This window comes from Pelecanus crispus, chromosome 1 (assembly GCF_030463565.1).
Source record: "Pelecanus crispus isolate bPelCri1 chromosome 1, bPelCri1.pri, whole genome shotgun sequence".
Lineage (NCBI taxonomy): Eukaryota > Metazoa > Chordata > Aves > Pelecaniformes > Pelecanidae > Pelecanus > Pelecanus crispus.
Window position 1 is genome coordinate 178,947,627 of NC_134643.1, and position 17,444 is coordinate 178,965,070.

General features: G+C 44.8%; 1 protein-coding gene across 1 annotated transcript; it reads left to right on the plus strand.

Moving 5' to 3' along the window:
* The first annotated feature begins 1,504 nt into the window (after nt 1–1,504).
* Nucleotides 1,505–16,907, plus strand: EDNRB (endothelin receptor type B). The gene is made up of 7 exons (XM_075717320.1): nt 1,505–1,978; nt 12,549–12,661; nt 12,830–13,034; nt 13,344–13,493; nt 14,433–14,566; nt 15,137–15,245; nt 16,776–16,907. The coding sequence occupies exons 1-7, from the start codon at nt 1,505–1,507 to the stop codon at nt 16,905–16,907; spliced, it is 1,317 nt and encodes a 438-aa protein (XP_075573435.1).
* The last annotated feature ends 537 nt before the right edge of the window (nt 16,908–17,444 follow it).

Here is a 17,444-nt window from a genome sequence, read left to right on the forward strand (position 1 = left end):
TTAAAAAAAAAAAACCCAAACATCAGGGAGGTGTAGGTAGAGATGCTGGAAAACAGCTTTAAATTCAACTCTTTTTGGTTAGACATGCGATTGTTTCCAACCTTCAGAGGCTGTTCTTAGTCGCCACAAAATCCTGTACAAATCTCTTTGCTCCTTCCCTCACGCTTCACCAAAGGGCGCAAGGACTGGAAGGAGCTCGCTTGAGTTCAGATGCATTGCTAAGGCTGCCCAAAGCGGCACCCAGATAACCCAGCTCGATCACTGCGACTTCGGAAGGGTCAACACACTATTTCTGATATAAGAAGAGTTTACAAAAGTAGCCCGGTTTGGGAAGCACTTTCAAACGTGGTATTAATCTCCTACGTGTTGCACCAGCAGCTTCTCCAGCGGTTTTGCCGCTCTGGAGGCGTGAGGGGGCTGTCTGCAGGGGGGAATAAAATGCAGAGGGAGAACCCCCATACCCAGCTACTGGGAACGAGTGTCGGAGAGGACAGCGGGGAAAAGGCCTCTTCCTCCCCGCAGGCGTCCTCTGACAATGCCAAAACCTCTTGTAACAACCCTTCTGATCTGAAGGAAAAAAAAAAAAAAAAAAACCAAAACCCCAACCAACCAACCGAAACGTTTCAAAACCCGCAAATATGACTTCTTTAGGCCGCCACAGGCAACCTGCTCCGAGACGAGGCAGGGCCGCGAAAGGTGCAGGTCGCAGGGCAGATCGCCCGGCGGGTACCGAGCTACGGAGCACTCCGGCGGGGCGGGGGGGCTCCTGCCCGCGGCCGGGGGGAGGCACGGAGGGCGGAGGGGCTGGGCTGGGCTGGGCTGGGCTGGGCTCCGCGGCGGCTCCGCGGGGCGGGGGGCGGCTGGGGAGGAGGGCGCGGGTGGGGTCTGGCCGTGAGTGATGGGCCAGATGCGGTCGAATGTTTTAGAAAAGGAGGGGGGCCTGCCCCGCCGGCGCGGCTTTAGCCACGGGGTTTGGTGCGGGGCTGACGGCCGCCGGGTCCCGCCGCAAGCGCCCGTCCCTCCCGCCTCGGCGGCCCGCGGCGCCCATCGCCGGCCAGCGGCCCCGGCAGCGGCCCCGGCAGCGGGCAGCCGGCCCCGGCAGCGGGCAGCCGGCCGGGCGCGGAGCGCGGCAAGCGGCGGAGCGCCTTTCCCCGGCTCGGCAGGCAGAGCCCCGCCGGCGGCGGGCGGGGAGGCTCGTCTCGGCTCGTCTCGGTGAGGGGGAGAGGAGCGGGGGGCAAGAGCGGGGCGACGCCCCGCAGCGCCGGCCCGAGGGGACTTTCTCGCCCCAGCCGCCGCGCAGGTTTTCGCCGCTGGGCTGCTCCGCCGGCTGCAGCGCCGGCACCGCCGCCCGTCGCCGTCCGGGGGCAGGCAGCGCCCCGGCTCCGTCCCCGAGCGGCGGGAGCGATGGCGGCGGCCGGCGGGGCGCGGTGCGCTGACGCCCTGTCCCTTCTCTCCGCGCAGGTCGGCGCTGACGGCGGCGGGAGATCGGCCGTGAGGCAGCGCCATGCCCGCCGCCCGGCCCTGGCGGCTGCCCGCCCTCCTCCTGCTGCTCCTCAGCTGCCGCTCCGCCGCCGAGGACGACGGCTCGCTGCGCCAGGCGGGCCCGGGCAGGCAGAGCCCGGCGGCGGCGGCCGAGGCCGCCCCCCCGACGGCCGGGACCCCCGCGCTGCGGGGCGCCGAGCCCAGCGCCTCCCGCCCGGCCGCGCTGCCCAAAGGCGGGGGGGCGGCCGGCGGGCGGCCGCGCTCGGCCTCGCCCCCCATGTGCACGGGGCAGACGGAGATCAAGGAGACTTTCAAGTACATCAACACGGTGGTGTCCTGCCTCGTCTTCGTCCTGGGCATCATCGGCAACTCCACGCTGCTGCGGATCATCTACAAGAACAAGTGCATGAGGAACGGCCCCAACATCCTCATCGCCAGCCTGGCCCTGGGCGACCTGCTCCACATCATCATCGACATCCCCATCAACGTCTACAAGGTGAGGGGGAGGCGGGGACGGGGCCCGCAGCGGGCGCGGGGGTCTGGCCTCGGCGCTCCCCGCCGGCCCCCGGCGGGGTACCCGGCGCCTCCGTGGCTGCTGCGGGAAAACGCGCCCCGTTTCTGGCCGGGAGACACCCGGGGGCTGGAAACCGTGCCGGAAGGTGCTGTTCTGGCCAGACGTTGCCCTTGCCGCCCCACGTGCGTGACACCCCCTCCGTGCCCCAGTCCCAACCCTTTCAGCCATCCGGGCTGGGAATGGGGCAGCAGCGTGCGGCTGGAGGTGGCCAGGCTCTGAAAGTCACCTGGAAACAGGCGCTGTCCTGGGGATAAAGGAAATCAGTGGAATAGATAAATGTGCAAAGGGGTGATGGCTCCCCTCCTTTCCCCCGCGGAATGGAGGGGGAGGCACAGGACACCCTCTCCTGTGGGGTGGGTACCACTCGCTCCCTCCGGCACAGCTGGGGCGGGCTTAGTCATGTGCTCCCCATGGGTCCGTAAAGTCCCTGCTGGCACGGGGACTTTTTCAGGAGGAACCAAGCTCGTTCAAACCGAGCGACTTGTATTAGTTTTATACGTCCAGCGGTTGTGAGGCATGATGCTCTCCTGAGCGGCAAACCCTTTCCTCCATTGGCCAGTGTTGGTGCATGGGCAGCCGAGAGGGAGTAAGCCACACCTGCTGCTCTTGCACCTTCTTTACTCTGCCCTTCGACGTGGTAAGACTTGCCGCGGAAGGAGTAGCAAGCCGTCTCTTCCACCCAGCTTGCGCAGTGCCTCTGTCCTTAGGAATTCGTTGGGCAGTCGAATCCAGCCTCTGGTTGGGAGCAGTACTCTTGGGAGGGATGCTGGAAATAACAAGGCATCTTCTTGCCTTGAGAGTTTACAGTCTGGGTCCCTGAGCACCCATCAGTTACTGCATAAAGTGAACACGAGAGCCTTCATCTTTTCCTTCTCCTCACTTCATACGCATGTTTGTAAACTCTGGGGTTTGTTACTTTTAGCTTTGGAAAACCGCATTGAAGGGACGGGTTTTGAATTTAGTCTTCTGTATCCATAGTGATTACTTCAGAAGCTGCTGAAATGGGAGAATCCTGTATCTTTATCCTTTTAAAGTACTGAAATATTACGAAGCAGGGAACATCATAACTGTGTTAAATTTATGAGCTGGGTAATTTGGATTACACGAGAGTTCTTAGACTTGGAGTTTCAGTATTTTCCACACTATACATTTATCTTACTTCTTGTGAGAGGCGTGTACTCTTCTGAGAGAGAGTGGAATTTATGAAACAAAATACTTTAAGCTGTTTTGAACAAACTGTATTTTGGTGAAAAAAGATACTGAACAAAAAGGGGTTTTTTTATCTGTTCTCAGAAAAAATCAAAAATTAAATCAATAACAGCTGCTCAGTACAAGACTTTGCAATCTCAGTGACACTATTTCAAAATTAAATTAATGATAACATGCAATGATATACCGCAGTCCTTATCTTGATTGAATGTCATCAAGTATATCATTATGAGTAGGCTGGAGCAGGAGGAATAAAAGGTCAGATTGCAAACCTGTAAATATCATACCAGCTGCAAGTCCAGGATTTTTATTGTGCTATTGGTAATGCTAGGAGCTAAGCAATAGCTCTCAGGTGCTAAATCTCCCACATTGCTACTCGTCTTAATGAAGAGCCCATAATAAATTTCTATTATCCCTTACAATGATGAGTGAAATACTTGCTGGTTTAAAACGGGACTTTTGAATAAATGTGATTTAAAAAAAACAAACAAGCCTTAGACATTGTGTTTATTTAATAAAAAATAAGAGTTTGAGTGAGGTTTGAGTTGATGATAATTTTTCATCAACTCCATATCCCATTTAAGTCCATCCGCAGAGCAACGTTATGAGGGACAATACAGTAATGCTGTCAAAAGCTGGCTATAATCACCCAGCGGTATGGGAAAAACAAAGGCTAGCAAAGGCTTGGTTTGTAAATCAAGTGTACTTAACAGTTGTAACTTGCAATTTGAAACAATTTTAAACTGGATGAGACAGATCTTCAGAATTGCTACCAGATCCTCAGTTAGACAGCTGTGTGAAAAAGAATGTGAGAGAATTTCTGATGTTAATAAAATGCCAGCAGTTTACTCAACAACACTTGTAATAGAAAGTGTGAAAGTGTCTGTGAATGCTTTCCAAACAGACCCGTAAGAGAGAACTCGGAATTTGCACTAGGAGCAGCATTTTATTAGGTATTAAAACTGATAACTGCAAAAGATGTCCCCTGTGAACAGTGAATATGTAAGCAGCTGAAACAATACACAAATGAAAATTTACATGTCTTAAGTTGAGGGTGTCTAAAGAAAAGCAGGTGTTTCCTAGATTGTGAGGCAAATGCAGTCCAATGTGTAAGATGCTAATTAGTCCATTGCACTTGATAAATTTGAATATCGATCAATACATTCAGTAGAAAATGGAAAGTATTGGAATCTGTCACACCGTCAGGAAACTGTGTGTGGGCTTGAGGGGCGTTCAGTTCCGCGTGCAGAACCTGGAAGACCTTTTGGTGTTCAGGGTCCTGGTAAACAATCTGGCTTTGGCTGTACCCCCAGGACTGCAGAACAGCAAGTAGAGAAAAGTCTGAGACAATCACTCTGCAGTACATAATGTTGTGGCAGTGTAAATACTTTGCAAAATTGCTACTAATTGGATGTGAAGGTGGTCCTACGCCTGGTGAACTGCTTCACGAAACAGGCTACATAAGCATGTCAAATCAACAAATTTGAGGCCACAAACAGCAATTCAAGGTGTGAACATGAGGAGCAGAAGGATAGAGTAGGTGGTCAGGGAGCTTTTTATGTCCTTCTCTGCACTTAATCTTTGGAAGACAAGACAGTGGAAGCTTGTACCCCTGACAATACAGGTCTGCAGTTCTGGAAGGCTTATGCTCAGTTTCCCAAATGGATAAAGTTGGTAACTCCCACGTGTAAGACAGCAAAACAACATCAGGACTGGAAATTCCAAACTTACCTTAGCTCTGCCTCTCATGCCTATGTGTGTAATGAGATAGGAACATAGACTTAAAATAGCCATAATCAAATATCACAGTAATGTGCTTTCTCTTCTGATATATAGACAACATAGCTCTCTCTCATTTTGTAATATTTATTCTCTTATATTAAATCCAATTTATTGTCGTGTTCCAATGGATTTTTAACCGGGGGAACAACCTATCCTCTGCACACTCTTGTGTGGCTTTCTGAACTCTATCAATTTGCTGTGACACAAATGACTGAGGAAGAATATCTACCTGGAAATACTGTCACAGGTTCCTTTATCTCAGAGCACAATGGAAGAGCGGAGAAAAAAATTTCCAGGGAAGGAACAAAAACTGGTCTTTATCCAAACCAATGATTAAAGGCCAAAGTCAGCTTTGTAGGCAATGATTTTTTTTCAGTAATTTTAAGGATTACATAAAAAGTGTAGTTAACATTATATAGCATCATCAAAATATAACAAAATGGAAATATAACAAAGACCAGACTAGAGACTGCATATCCCATGTAGACACAAACTGGCCCCTATGTTAATCCATCTGTGCTCTGAAAAAGGCAGGATTTCCATGGAAATGTCTTTGTGATGACCTTACTAACTCTTGTAATGCCAGTACTTAGAGGGCATGCATCATGATAAAGCTGATCTTTTCCTAACTTTCCAAAAAAGTCAAGATGCTTGTCTTTAGAAAACATTGTTACTATTCCGTATTACAACTCTTGGCCACTTGGGAGAAATGCATTATTTCCTTTCTTTCAACATCTGAACCACTTACTTGAGGTCTTGCAAAGTTCATCTCAGAATTTCTTAGCAAAGTTTATCGATCTCTGACCATATGCATGGGCGGGCAGCTCAGGAGGAGTACAGGGATCTTGTTAGGTCCTGCAGGGAGGAAATTAGAAAGGCAAAAGCCCAGCTAGAACTCAATCTGGCCAGTGCTGTAAAAGACAATAAAAAATGCTTTTATAAGTACATCAGCAATAAAAGGAGAGCCAAGGAGGATCTCCATTCTTTGCTGGATGTGGGGGGGAACATTGTCACCGAGGACAAGGAAAAGGCTGAAGTACTTAACGCCTTCTTTGCCTCTGTGTTCAACAGCCAGACCGGTCATCCCCAGGGTACTCAGGCCCTTGAGCAAGAGGATAGGGATGGGGACCAGAATGGAGCCCTCATAGTCCAGGAGGAAGCAGTTAATGACCTGCTATGCCACCTGGACGCTCACAAGTCTATGGGGCCGGATGGGATCCACCCAAGAGTACTGAGGGAGCTGGCAGAGGAGCTTGCCAAGCCACTTTCCATCATCTATCAACAGTCCTGGTTAACAGGGGAGGTCCCTGATGACTGGAGGCTTGCCAATGTGACGCCCATCTACAAGAAGGGCCGGAAGGAGGACCCGGGGAACTACAGGCCTGTCAGCCTGACCTCGGTGCCGGGGAAGATTATGGAGAGGTTCATCTTGAGCGAACTCCACAGGCAAGTACAGGTCAACCAGGGGATCAGGCCCAGCCAGCATGGGTTCATGAAAGGCAGGTCCTGCTTGACCAACCTGATCTCCTTCTATGACCTGGTGACCCGCCTGGTAGATGATGGAAAGGCTGTGGATGTCATCTACCTGGACTTTAGCAAAGCTTTTGACACCGTCTCGCATAATATCCTCCTCGGGAAGCTGGCAGCTCACGGCTTAGACAGGCATACTCTTCGCTGGGTAAAGAACTGGTTGGGTGGCCGAGCCCAGAGAGTAGTGATAAATGGTGTTAAGTCCAGTTGGCGGCCGGTCACGAGCGGTGTTCCCCAGGGCTCTGTTTTAGGGCCAGTCTTGTTCAATATCTTTATCAATGATCTGGATGAGGGGATCGAGTGCACCCTCAGTAAGTTTGCAGACGACACCAAATTGGGTGGGAGTGTCGATCTGCTCAAGGGTAGGATGGCCCTGCAGAGGGACCTGGACAGACTGGATCGATGGGCCGTGGCCAACTGTATGAGGTTCAACAAGGCCAAGTGCCGGGTCCTGCACTTCGGTCACAACAACCCCATGCAACGCTACAGGCTTGGGGAGGAGTGGCTGGAAAGCTGCCTGGCCGAAAAGGATCTGGGGGTGTTAGTAGATAGCCGGCTGAACTTGAGCCAGCAGTGTGCCCAGGTGGCCAAGAAGGCCAACAGCATCCTGGCTTGTATCAGGAATGCTGTGGCCAGCAGGAGCAGGGAGGTGATTGTCCCCCTGTACTCGGCGCTGGTGAGGCCGCACCTGGAATACTGTGTCCAGTTTTGGGCCCCTCACTACAAGAAAGACATTGAGGTGCTGGAGCGTGTTCAGAGGCGGGCAACGAAGCTGGTGAAGGGTCTGGAGAACAAGTCTTATGAGGAGCGGCTGAGGGAACTGGGGTTGTTTAGCCTGGAAAAGAGGAGGCTGAGGGGAGACCTTATCGCTCTCTACAACTACCTGAAAGGAGGTTGTAGTGAGGTGGGTGTTGGTCTCTTCTCCCAAGTAGCTAGCGATAGGACAAGAGGAAATGGGCTTAAGCTGCGCCAGGGGAGGTTTAGACTGGAGATTAGGAAGAATTTCTTTACGGAAAGGGTGGTCAGGCATTGGAACAGGCTGCCCAGAGAGGTGGTGGAGTCACCATCCCTGGAGGCGTTTAAAAAACGGGTAGATGTGGCACTTCGGGATATGGTTTAGTCTGGTCTACCCTTGATTAGTCTAGAGTGGGCTTGGTAGTGTAGGTTAATGGTTGGACTGGATGATCTTAAAGGTCTTTTCCAACCTAGATGATTCTATGATTCTATGATTCTATGATTCTAAGCTAGAAGTCTGTTTTGCTTAGGAACCCTTTATGGTCAATAACGTAGCTTATAGGCACTTAAGAAAGATCTGAATTGTCCAGCGGAGGAACCTGTTTAGACTCTGCAGGCAATGGGGGGTAACTTTGTTCCATAGTTAGATGGGAACAATCTACTCTGAAGTCCAATGTATAGGGTAGCGGAAATGTCCGTACGTTGTTGAAGGTACACATACGTAGTTTTCATGGTGGATCACCAAACTGAAATACATTAGGTGATGTCAGTATAGATTTGTAAATTCAGAGCAGTTTTTTCATTATGCATATATTCATTATTTATACCATGTGACAAATTTCAAAACAATTTTCATCTTACTTGGTTTTTTGCTTCTACCCTGTGTTTATGCTTTCCCAATCTGACAGCAGCACGGCTTTCGTAATGGTTACTTTTGACACAGTCCTTTCACTGGGATTGTGAAATTGCAGAAATTTTTTACTTTGAAAACACATTATGAGGTTTCTGACATTTTCAAGATGTCTTTCTGATATTACTTGGTCTTAAGTAAGTATTTTTTAAAAAAACGAAGCTTCTAAGCTGAAGTTACTAATAAAGACACAGGAAAAGAAACTAATTGCATGCCTCGTGTTAAGATTTACACTGTTTATGGGATAGATCAGTAAAACATTCTTAGCCTAACTAGGAAGCGGGAAATACGTTTCCTTGTCTAGAGGGAAGATCCCCACCCTGACATCATGATTATTGTTAAATATTAGTAAATTTTGTAATGTCTGACTTATCCCTGAGCATAAGCTTAATTTCCTGGGCAAATTTCCTGTTTTGAAAAATGCTTGCTCCAATGAAATACTGAAAAATACTTTCTCTGCCTGACCTCTCTGTCTCGAAAGTATGAGGTGAAAATCTGCCAGTCATTTCATAGATACATTGAAAAGAATGTTACTTGTGAATTAGGCATACAGTTGCATGTCTGATTTCCCTTGTAACTCTGCAATTCATCATTATGAAAATCGAGTCCCATCATCCTGTGAAGTAGACCTGCTGTGAATGCACAGCTAGGAGGAAGTACGAATTCCTGCTCTGCATTTCCGTGCACATTTATTGCTCGGGACTAGGACACTGATGTAAATAAGTGCACGTTTCGCTACTTCTTCATACCTGACTGCAGAAAGTCAAGAGTAGTGGGCTGGAGCCATGGGATCAGCCTTCTGGCTGGTGGCCTCAGCAGCTGAGCCATCGAGAGCAGCAGCGTGCGGTGCTCGCATGCTGGCGTATTCCAGCAGCAGATTATGAACATCTTTCTGTTCCTGCACAACCAAGAGGAAGCAGGGCAGGAATTGCAATTCACAGGTGTGTCTCTGAGTCACGACATCTCTTGGGGCTACTTTCATAGCTGTGCAGCTTTCACATCAGTTTAGGCTTAGATCTGTGCCAGGACTGAAAATGTGTTTGCTAGGAGTGCCTCAGATGTATTAGTTCTTTTACGTATGATTTCACATCCTTCTGCAATGTGTTCCCTTTCCTTCCATTCTATTTCTTTTTATCTTCAACACATTTCTGTGGCTTAGCAGTTAAAACTGTGCCCATGTAAAGTAAATGACTATAAAACATTGGAAAAGGTCACTCAGAATACGGCCAGTGGTAGCCTTCTTGGCATTTTACTGCTGAAAACACAACATTATTTTTCTCTTTGCTGCCACTTGGCAATATCTCATGACTGTAAGCCATTTATCATTTGTAAAATGGCACTCTTTGTACAGATACACTGTTATGAATCATAAGCAAATTGTTTTACCCATACAAAATTGCATTAGACTACATCTGTACTTCACTAAGAATAATCATTGCTCCTTGTCCACAAATACGATGCTCCTGAATACTTTACAGTGGATTTTTACAGTACTTTATGGCAGTGTTTTGAGGAGATGGCAATACAGAGGACAAACAGAAACAAGAAGGAAGCATAGTTCAGCAATTAAAACATTCTACTTTTTTCCTTGTACTTTCTTAATGTTGTCAAGCTTTTGTTGCAAAGCATATCATTAACCACTTGCAATACCATGATAAACTTAGGACTCACGCACTAAAATGCTCAAATTTCGCAATACATCAGCCGCAAGAGAAAAAGGGCATGCTTTTCCAATCCAATGCAGACAGCTGTTTGCAATCCAATTGCCCCTGATTAAGCTGGCTGAATGCGAGTGATATTTTGAAGTTATGCTAAACTCAAGCTAATGCACCCTTTCTCTCGGTAGACCGCATTCACTCATGTGCAGCCCCATTACAATCCAGCCATATGGCTCCCAGACTGGAGCTAGCTCAAATCCAGTCAGCTTGGAGCACAGGTGTGGCTGTCTGCACCTGAGAGATAAGCATTACTTCAGGGAAATCTCTGATGTGTGGCTGAACAGTTGTGATTTTAGGGAAGAGAGACAGGGAGTATCTTGCAGATACACCAGCTAGTTGTAGCTAAAAGTCTTCAACAGAATCTTCCAATAGAAATTTGATCAAAGTTCTGAATTTGAAGTTCTTCAAAGAAAAACAAAATATTTTAATTTTGAAGTGCTTTTTTAATGAGTCATCTCTGGTTTAATATATACACATGTACAATATACAATAGATACTATAAACAAGTATACAATGTACTTGCTACCCAGTCCTTGCTTCCTATGGCAACTAGGTGTGGTAGGCTGGAGGTTCACTGCCTGATTGATATAAATTAAATTAGTCCAGGTGTCACTGGATTCTGTAGAGTGTACATTTAGAACACCTGTAATTATTCACATTGCAATTTTAATAGTTTGTTACTATCAACCCCTTACAGCAATTCAAAAGAAGTCTCAGGGAGAGGCTTTATTGAAAATACTTTAATTACAGACTGAGTTATTTTCCCACATCACATAAGTAAAAGATACTGTATGGTTATTACAGCCTCATCTCTACTTCCTCTGCTTTACTACGTTCCATGAAATTCTCAAGAAACGTAAATCCTTAAAATTTATTTTTCTGCTTCATTTCTTCAGAAGCATTATACTCTTTGTCTTACTTAAGTAGATCATTTAAGAAATAGATCAAAGCTGGGCTATGTTACAGTTTTCCTACTGCTCTTCTTTCAAAGACCCCGTTTCAGCACAGGACTAAAGCAGATTTCTGAAGGTGTTCTGGTACCTGAAAATACTGGTGGGCACTTCATAGAGATTTCCAAAAGCATGTGGTCATGAAATGTACTTAACTTCCTTTGAATTAAAATAAAATGATACTTAAATTATATCAAGGCTTTTCAAAAACTGTCTCGGACCTTGTAACTGTTTATCCTTAGATGCACACATATGCGTGCTTAAGGACTTTGCTGAACCAAACCAATGTCAGCAGGCAACTCTGTGGCTGTTTTAAATCATTTTGGTCCGCAGCAGAACCTAGACAGTATGATGACCTATTTCTTCTTTTCTTACATCCCTGTTAAACTAGATGTGTGAGGAGACCTGAGCCAAGGGAAAGATTTTGCAATCTCTTTTGGGTAGTTACTGTTCTTTCCTTTCCTTTTCCATTTTGTAGCCCTCTATCTGCAACAGATCCAAAAGGCCTCATTTGAAGAAAGTTATGGAAAACAGAGATGGGCTTAGATAATCTAACTACTTACAGAAACTCAGAGAGTTTACTTTTATATATAATGATTGTGACTATTTCTTGGCATAATGTCTGTTCTGGATTGTCTTGTTTTTATGAGGAACTGGAAGATTTGGCTGCTGCTGTGGTGTATTTGAGCCATTGGAGCAGGTCACAGCAGAGTACAAAGATTAAATGTTTCACAACTGAAGAAACAGACCAATGGTTCACAGCATCAGCTGTGAGGAGGGTGCTTTCTGTGCCCAGTAAGTCTTGTCCCCTAAATCAGCTAAAATGTACCACTAGGGATATGACAGAAGATTTCCATTAAAGTGTATGACCTAAAGTGCAATTGAACCATATAAAATTCATTGTGCTGTTTTCTTTATTCCGTAGCACTTATAGGTATGCTCAATGTACAGATAGTCCTTTCAGTGTTGTAATACAGAATCATTGGAAAACTGGTCAATAAAGAACTTCAGTGTGGGCTTCATCTGATCTGTCTTTACCTGCTGTGAAACATTTAGTTCAAACTACCTCTTTAGGCTACCTGAGTGTCCAGTGGGTCCCTTCTTTTATCAGGTGGTCAGCTCAAAACTATGGGATACATTGCTCTCCAGTGTTGCCTGACTTCTCAGCTGAGGGAGCATAGACACCAAGCTTCAAATAAACCCCACCCCAGATGTGCAGTTGTTGGCTTTGTCCCTGTTCTGATCAGCCTCAAGTAATTTTCTGTATTTCTAGTAAATGAAGGGTAACTTGGAGCATATAAGAAAAACAATGAACACTCAAGACAGATAAAACCAATACAAAGATGAGGGAAATCTTCACCTGTTCAGTCATTTTTTACCATAGACACTGGGGTGGTGAAGCAAAACGAGAGGAGTTTGCAGGGCTTAAGAAGTCAGGACTAAGCCTTTATTCATATCCTTGCCCAGCCAGGGAGCGACTGGGAAGTTACTGCCTAGTTTTTAGGACACACACCTTGGAGACTCCTGAGTGAAAAGGTTCTTCTTGGCTAAGTTTTACGTGGTGGAAAAGAAAAACAATGAAGAGAAAAGTCTATGTTGCAGCTTTGGGAATTATTTTAAAAAATGGTTCATTTCTAATTGTTGTTTTCTTTTCACAGCTGCTTGCAGAGGATTGGCCCTTCGGTGTCGAAATGTGCAAATTAGTACCCTTCATTCAAAAGGCATCAGTGGGCATCACAGTGTTGAGTTTGTGTGCCCTCAGCATAGATAGGTGAGACCCATTTTTTCAGCAAACTCTATAATTTCTTTTCAGTACGGGCATTGGCTCAAATTTGCCTTTCCACTCAGCTGATATAATACAAATAAGCTGAGTCTAGGCCAGTTAAACCAGGTGGGTTTTCATATATTTTTAATTTGCAAATGTGTGCTGTTGCTTCAGGTACCGAGCAGTTGCTTCTTGGAGTCGCATTAAAGGAATTGGAGTGCCGAAGTGGACTGCTGTTGAAATTGTACTGATCTGGGTTATATCGGTGATATTGGCCGTTCCAGAAGCTATTGCATTTGACATGATTACAATGGAGTACAGAGGAAAGGAACTTAGAATCTGCCTGCTTCACCCCACGCAGAAAACATCCTTTATGATGGTAAGACACTGACATTTATAAAACCTCTGGAACAGTTCAGATCTTCTCAGTGTTGTGTGGATTGTAATGTGCATAAGCCTATGTGAAATGTAGGTGAATATAATGTTAAATGAAATGCTGACAAATTTCTGAAGTATATTGGTTAAAAGAAGAGCATTCAAAAACTTTTGCCTTTTTGTGGGCTTTGGGCGTAATGTACACCTTGCAGAGGTGCTTTTCAGGACAGACTGGCTGATTAGTTATAACATGGTTTCCAAAATGCTCAACATTCAACTCCTAACAATGTTTTTGCTTCTGTTTTCCTTCTAGTTTTACAAGCAAGCTAAAGACTGGTGGCTGTTTAGCTTTTACTTCTGTTTGCCACTGGCTATCACAGCATTTTTCTATACTCTCATGACCTGTGAGATGTTACGAAAGAAAAGTGGGATGCAGATTGCTTTAAATGACCACTTAAAACAGGTAAACATTTATCCCTGACAGCTCTGCTGACTGTAGAGAGGATGACAGTAATACCTTTACTGACTTTACTGTCACATCATTATTCTGTTCTTGTATAACAGCTTCAAGATTGCTACTAAGGAGAAGCTTCCTAACAGTGGTGCTGCTGAATTCTTATATCTATAAATATATATCTCTCTCAGATCTCTTAGAAACCTAAGATTTTCACTGGCAATCAAAAAACTGGTGGTTTTTTTCCTGTTTGGTGTTAATACTTCAAGTTTTATAGTTTTTATTTTTTCTTTACAATAATGAGAGCTGGATATTTTGTAATGAAAACTGAAGTCATGTTGTAATGTAGAAGCTGGTGCTGTAAATTTGTTAATTATTTTGAATCAGTTTCACGCTGAACTATAGAGAGGTTAGCAGTACATGTTAGCAGAACAAAACACATTCTAAAATACATTCCAAGTTAGTAGTGCACCAGAGACAAACATCATACGTCACTAGAATTAAACTACATTTGTACTATAAAGTATATTTGTGCTCCTTTCCTCTTGCCACAATAAAGCTGTAATTGAAATCTCTTGGGGCATTTAAAATAAGACCTGAGATCAAAGCACAAAATACAATTGAATACAAGCTGGTATCTAAAAGTGATTGGGGAGGCGAATATGTTCTTCATTTTAATTTAAATGACTGGGTTTATGTCTTTGATTTTTTCATTTCATTACTCATACTTTTTAAAATTCGAGGTACAGAGAATCAGTGCAAGACATCTAAAAGAACAGAAAAGATTAAGTACATATTCCAAGAAAATAAGGTATTCTGGTGTTCTCCTAACTCCTATTTTGATAGGGGTTTTATTTTGTTTATTAAATGTTTAGGTGTTAGAAGACAACAGCAATCAAGAGACAGACAGAAACTATCACACTGTTCTGTCCAATTTTCTTTTTTCAGAGACGTGAGGTGGCCAAAACTGTGTTCTGTCTGGTACTTGTTTTTGCCTTGTGTTGGCTCCCACTTCACTTAAGCAGAATATTGAAGCTCACTATTTATGATCAGAAGGACCCCAACAGATGTGAACTTTTAAGGTGAGACTGTAAAAATAAAATGCCTGTGCGCTGCTGACATTGTACATAAACATATTTGGATTTCCTAATGAACTAGCTTACTTTGTGCGTCTGAAGTTCTCCAGGCTTCTTCATCCAGGGCACTCTGGTTTCACTCCAGTAGCAGAGTCAGGAAATTATGAGGCATCCCATGAACACAGGGCTTCTGTCCTGTTTGCCTGTATTCTCCTCATCCCTTCTGGGACTGTCCTGCGGTGATGTTACGAGGGCTGAGGAGGAATTTCTGTCTCCGTTTTCAACAGAACAGCTAGGATTAAATCTGTGAAGAAAACCTTATGAGTGCTTCCTCCCACAGGTTAAGGGGGTTGGATCTTCTGAAATCACTTTCATGAGAATGGTCTACTGATTCAAACTTTATTACTGAGCGCAATTGTTATCTCCATGAGTTAACCCTGTTAATATAAGCCCCTTTACTATTACGTTTAATAGTCTTGGTTGAGTGAAACTGAGTGAATTTTCATAGCTGTGAACCTCTACTAAGCCTTTTCAGAAAAAATGAGAAGTATCTCACTTACTTTAATTTCCACACAGCTTTTTTCTTGTGATGGACTACATTGGCATTAACATGGCTTCGCTGAATTCCTGCATCAATCCCATAGCTCTGTATTTGGTGAGCAAAAGATTCCAAAACTGCTTTAAGGTAAGAGGCTGCAGGGAGCTGCTCCTCTGGTTAAAAGATGATGTCAGCAGTAAAATTCATTCCTTAACATGCACAATGTGTTTTAAATGGTCATTAAATTTTACTTTAAACTTTAACTGGGTTATGGTAGGTGCTCTCTCCCTCTCCTGCTGAAGCTACATAGAAATCATAGGGGCAAAAAGAGAAAGCAAAAGAGAGGAGCGTACAATAAACCCTCTCAGCACCATGCTAATCAGTGCTACATCACTTCCTGACTAGAGCTGGCACCCAGCCGCTCCGAGAGCACTGACAAAGCAGACTCGGACCGCGTTACGGAGATTCACGTAGCCATATCCTCTGCAACCCAGTGGGGAGAGCGCTGACCCCAGGTACCCCCCCCCAGCCTGACCGAGCGCTTAAATCAGCGGGCAGTTATGTAAAGCAGAGGGTGCAAGTATCCACTCGTCCCTTTCCAACACCAACATTTTATGAGACAGGCCTGCCTCTAGTTTGGCCTTGGTTTGAGTGAATAGTCCTGGGCACTAATTCTCCGCACAGGACTTCAGGCTCTGCATCACATGTGGATTGCAGCCCAAAAAAAGTCCTTCAGCCTTCATGTCTGCTTGGAAAATGTCCAGACTTGGGCTTTTTTGTGGCTCCCCCAGTGTCTGTCTTCAGACACTGTATCAGGGTTCTTACACCGCCTGCCAAAAATTCTTGTTTTTCTTTCCTTGCCGAGCATTTAACTGTTGGCCACTGTTAGGCTTATTGCTTGGCTGTGTAAATTCCTTATTGGCTATATCATTCCATCAGAGGCCAGTCAGCTCTACATCGAGTAGTGGTAGGGTATTTCCCACATAATGGTGACAGCATATGTTGCAGAGGCTTTAGTGTCAGTCTCGTCTTCCCTGTCCACATTGCTGGCTCCCTGAAAAAGTCACTGGAGCTGAGAGCACGTAAGAGATATCTACCATCCTGAGTGTGGAAACAAGTGGGTCTGCAGGATCCCAGATGGACTTCCAGCACCCAAAGGCCCGTCAGTAGCATCAGCAAAAGGCCTGCAGTACATCTAGCAAATGTATGAACTGTATGTAGGTTTTCACCATTCTCCTACTTAGTTCTCTTTTTTCCTCCTCAAAAAAATCAACTAAATAGCAGCATCTTGCTTAGAAAGTACAGATTACCATGCATACATTTTTTTCCAAGAAAGATTATCAGAGAAAGGACAACAAGGAGTCATAATTTTATTTTCAGATGCATTTAGAATTGCAGACCAGACTCAGTGGTATGTGTGTGGCCATTATTATATATAACGCAATATAACTCTGCCCTCCAGTACTCAGGTTGCTAATGGGCCATGCCAGAAGTTAGTGGCCATTTGAGCAATGCAAAGTTTAAGCTTGTTTCTTTGCTTACGCTGTAAGCCCAAAATGGCAGCTTGCACACTTGCTGTTTCCTACTGTACTGCTGAAGAACGGCAGCGTTTCAGTGCATTTTGCCACATGTGCAAAACAAAATGATGTAAAATGTTTATTCCTTTTATTTTAACAGTCATGCTTGTGTTGCTGGTGCCAATCCAAAGATCTGTTGTCCTTGGAGGAAAGGCAGTCCTGTTTAAAGTTCAAAGCTAATGATCACGGATATGATAATTTCCGCTCCAGTAACAAGTACAGCTCTTCATAAAGCAAGTGTAAAAGGTATATTCTCTTATATTAATGCTGGTGCCTTTTTAAGTAAAAGTGGCAATTATTCTTAATGAGATGGTAACGTTTAGAAAAATCTAGTTTTGTGTTTGCACAGAAAAGGTTATAAAAAAATAATTGCCACAAAACTGCGTCACGTTCAAAATCATGGACGTTTATAAAATCGTCATTTATGGAACATGAAGAAAAGCATAGAAAGAACAAGTCATTGTTAGCACTTGAATACTTCTGAATCAGCACTTCCAAATGATCCCCACTTCCTGTACATTAAATGATCATTTGTATTCGCTATAACAGTTGTAGGAACTGAAGTCACAGTAATTACTAAGCAGTATAATATAACGTTAATTGGATCAAAGCCATTATTATATATAAATCAATGTATTATCTTTTATAAAGCAGATTAACCACCATCACTATTTTGGCTTTTTTTAAATAAAACATGAAATACTTTGTAATAGAAGTTTAAATGTAAAAAAGTGGAATTTTTGTCAGGTAGCTAATGAAAATATTAAAG